This window comes from Sinocyclocheilus grahami, unplaced genomic scaffold, assembly GCF_001515645.1.
Source record: "Sinocyclocheilus grahami isolate Dianchi unplaced genomic scaffold, SAMN03320097.WGS_v1.1 scaffold658.1, whole genome shotgun sequence".
NCBI classification, from domain to species: domain Eukaryota; kingdom Metazoa; phylum Chordata; class Actinopteri; order Cypriniformes; family Cyprinidae; genus Sinocyclocheilus; species Sinocyclocheilus grahami.
In genome coordinates, this window is record NW_015505837.1 from 131761 (window position 1) to 134882 (window position 3122).

Genomic DNA, 3122 nt, shown 5'->3' on the forward strand with positions numbered 1-3122 from the left:
ACTATATGTCAATAAGTGTACTAATGCTAAGAGTACATTACAGACGTGGCACGTGTTTTAAATAGGGGTGTAACAGCACACTGAAATCACGGTTCAGTACGTACCTCACTTTTGGGGTCGAGTTTGGTACAACAAATGTATTTTCATTCATTTTGAACAGACTGTAGTGCTACATACATGTAGCATGAGCAGTTGTTTTTTAATTTGATTGTATAAGCTCAAGATTTAAAGCAAAAACAGAATGGTCTGACTTTAGATTTGTGAAATTATGCTATAGAAGACAACTGCACAAAACAAAAACAGCAGACAGGCTGAATGAAAATGCAGATTTATTTTCTAACAGCAGGTGGCGCTTATGGAACAGCAGAGATGTAGCGTTTCCTTGGTTACCGCTGTAAATAAAGCAGCTTTAATATGCATAATATGCAGGTAAGAGGAAAAGAAAATGCCATGGAAACATTTCTGAAGACGGTCAGTTCCTCTCAGAGACGCATTCATATAAACCCCCACATATTTCTCTTCCTATACTTCGAGCATCACGAACAGTGAGCTTGATCTGCCTGGGACAGTATTTTCCCCTCTTTACAGACTTCATGAAAATTCCACACAAATTGCATTTTGGGTAATGATTGCAATGCAGTTTGTGTGCAATTCCGAAATAGAGATTGGCCAAAATAAAATTAAAAACCAGTTCCAATTTATAGCAAGCGACCGGTGCATCTCTAGAACCCGAAACTTTCTCAAATTGCTGATTTGAAGCAAGCAGGCGATTCTTCGAGCTCTTGCGTGCATCCTGAACGCTCCATTCATGTTTTGGGTCGGTGCGTAGATCGTCTCTTTGCGTCTCGTCATTCTGATCATCTGACTGCATGAACCGAACCACGACATCCGTGCCATAACCGATCAGGACGAGTACACGTACACTGTAAAAAATTACCGTGAATTTAACTGTAAAACACTGTAGAAATGCTACAGTAAAAACCTGTTAAATGGTTAACGGTAAATTACCCTACTATATATACGGTGAAAAACTGTATTGGACATTTACATTTATTGGACATTAATTTTACGGTAGTTTACCGTTTTTGTAAGTGAAAAAGACCATATAATTTACAGTGAATAACCGTAAATTGACATTCCCAGAATTCCCTGCGTTACATTTCAAATTCAATGTTTTTTTTGTTGAAATAACTGTTTCTTCTTAGTTTGTTCTAATCAGTTTTGTATATTAGGGTTGTGTGTTACACCTAATGTTGTTAAATTAATGTTTATTGCATGATTTCAGTTTCCTGTGTGTTACCATGATGGTGTTTGTGGGAATGACACTGTGCACCTTCTGTACATGTTATTATTTAAAAGCTGCTTGTGATGGGCTTTAGTTCATCATGTGACTTTCTCATCACCACCTGCATTTGGTGGTTATCAGTACATTACAAAGGTACCAAACAGATTTCAGTACTTCAATAGGTTGATATATTACCATTATGTCAGTTAATGAAATTACGGTATTTTACTGTAAATTTAAGTTAAAACTGTAAAACCCAAAACGATGCTACCGTAGTTTTTTTACGGTAAAATTCTGGCAACCACAGCTGCCGTTTTTTTTACCGTAAGTTTTACGGATTTTTTTTTTTACAGTGTACCATTACACCCCTAGTTTTAAAATGAAATACCTCTTCTTTTATCATGGACATAATTAGTGTTTTCCATGTTTCAGTGATTCTGAACTGCAGTCGGCGACTGTCTCTCCTGGCGGTGTGTGGTGGCTTGCTGTTAGAGACGTGGGTTGCCCAGGCTTTAAAAACACTGCAGGTCTGTTCACAAGACTATCTGTCAATGCTCTAGACTAGAAGAATCTAGGAATCTGAAACCTCAGGATCATCTCAAACCTTTGACGGTAAACATCAAACTGTCCCATCTAAAGATAAATGGATGCTCTATGAATTGATGCAAAACTTTCTTCATGAATGATTCAAGTCCTCCTTGCTGTCAGCGAAGAAAGTTTGATTTCTGAAACTGATTGCCGTGTAAAATCTCAGATGTGAATGTAGAGACATGCTTGTCATTACTTCAGAAATGTTGTTTGATCAAGATGTTCTGTACAAAGGAATTCGGTGGCAATGCCAAGTGAAAGTAAATAAGTAAATGAAGAGCAAATAGTTTAGCTTTACTATGGTTACCACATTTGTGGTATTTTATTTTTCTTTTCATGCAAATATGCAAATATGTATTAGGATAACACCGTTTAAGACCAGTAATTTGTCTTCACTTGTGAATTCTCTTCACAGAGAACAACTAGTTTGGGTCTATACAATTTTCACAAAATCCTGTGTGTTTATAAAGAGGCACAGCTTCACATTCCTGAGGTCATCTGTCAAATTCCTCAATTAGCTCTGCTGAGAGAAGATGTTGACTCAAATGTACTACAGATGCCTGTGGACTTGTGTCGACACGATATGTCATTACTATAATGATCTGAATGGCGTCGGATTTATATTGGATGGTTTATGTATGGACTTTCTTGCTGATGTAATTTAACACTGTTACATAAATGTGAAGTGTGGGCCTTCAGTATGAACTTGTGCAACTTGTTCAAACTCAGGGAATAAATCTTGCACTTCTTTGTGAAACTGAATGTTTTGTAACGGTTTAGCTATAGGGGATTGTGGTTAGGCTATGCTTGATTCCCTGTGGTATTGGTATTCACTGTTTAAAAGCTGCACGAAGAAATGCAACAGATTTAGCATACAGCATAGAATAAGTTGTGAGTGTGAACTTTAAAACTTTCAGTATCAGTATCAAAGCAGGAAGCTTAACTGTTGCTTAAGTTAAGTGTTACTTAACTGTGTGTATTAATGTATGTATATGTATACATATACATATATATATATATATATATATATACACACTACCGGTCAGTAAGACTTGCGATGTTTTTTTAAAGAAGTCTCTTATGCTCATCAAGGCTGCATTTATTTGATCAAAAAAATCTTGAATTTCCATCATCATTACTCCACTATAAAGTGTCACATGATCCTTCAGAAATCATTCTAATATGCTGATTTATTATTAGAATTATCAATGTTGGCAACAGTTGTGCTGCCAAATATTTTTTTGGAAAC

At 36.3% G+C, this 3122-nt stretch overlaps 1 protein-coding gene across 3 annotated transcripts in view; it reads left to right on the forward strand.

The window, feature by feature from the left end:
- Positions 1-2630, forward strand: part of arv1 (ARV1 homolog, fatty acid homeostasis modulator) — a 9466-nt gene extending 6836 nt beyond the window's left edge. The window contains exons 5-6 of one of the 3 annotated variants that reach the window (XR_001605524.1): positions 1718-1897; positions 2291-2630. Coding sequence is in view for 2 of the 3 variants with exons in the window: in XM_016242443.1 (XP_016097929.1) it covers positions 1718-1845 (128 nt within the window). In the remaining variant the exon portion in view is untranslated. Of the gene's footprint in view, positions 1-1717 lie in introns of all 3 variants that reach the window. The other 2 variants (XM_016242443.1, XM_016242442.1) reach the window with 2 other exon arrangements.
- Positions 2631-3122: the final 492 nt, after the last annotated feature.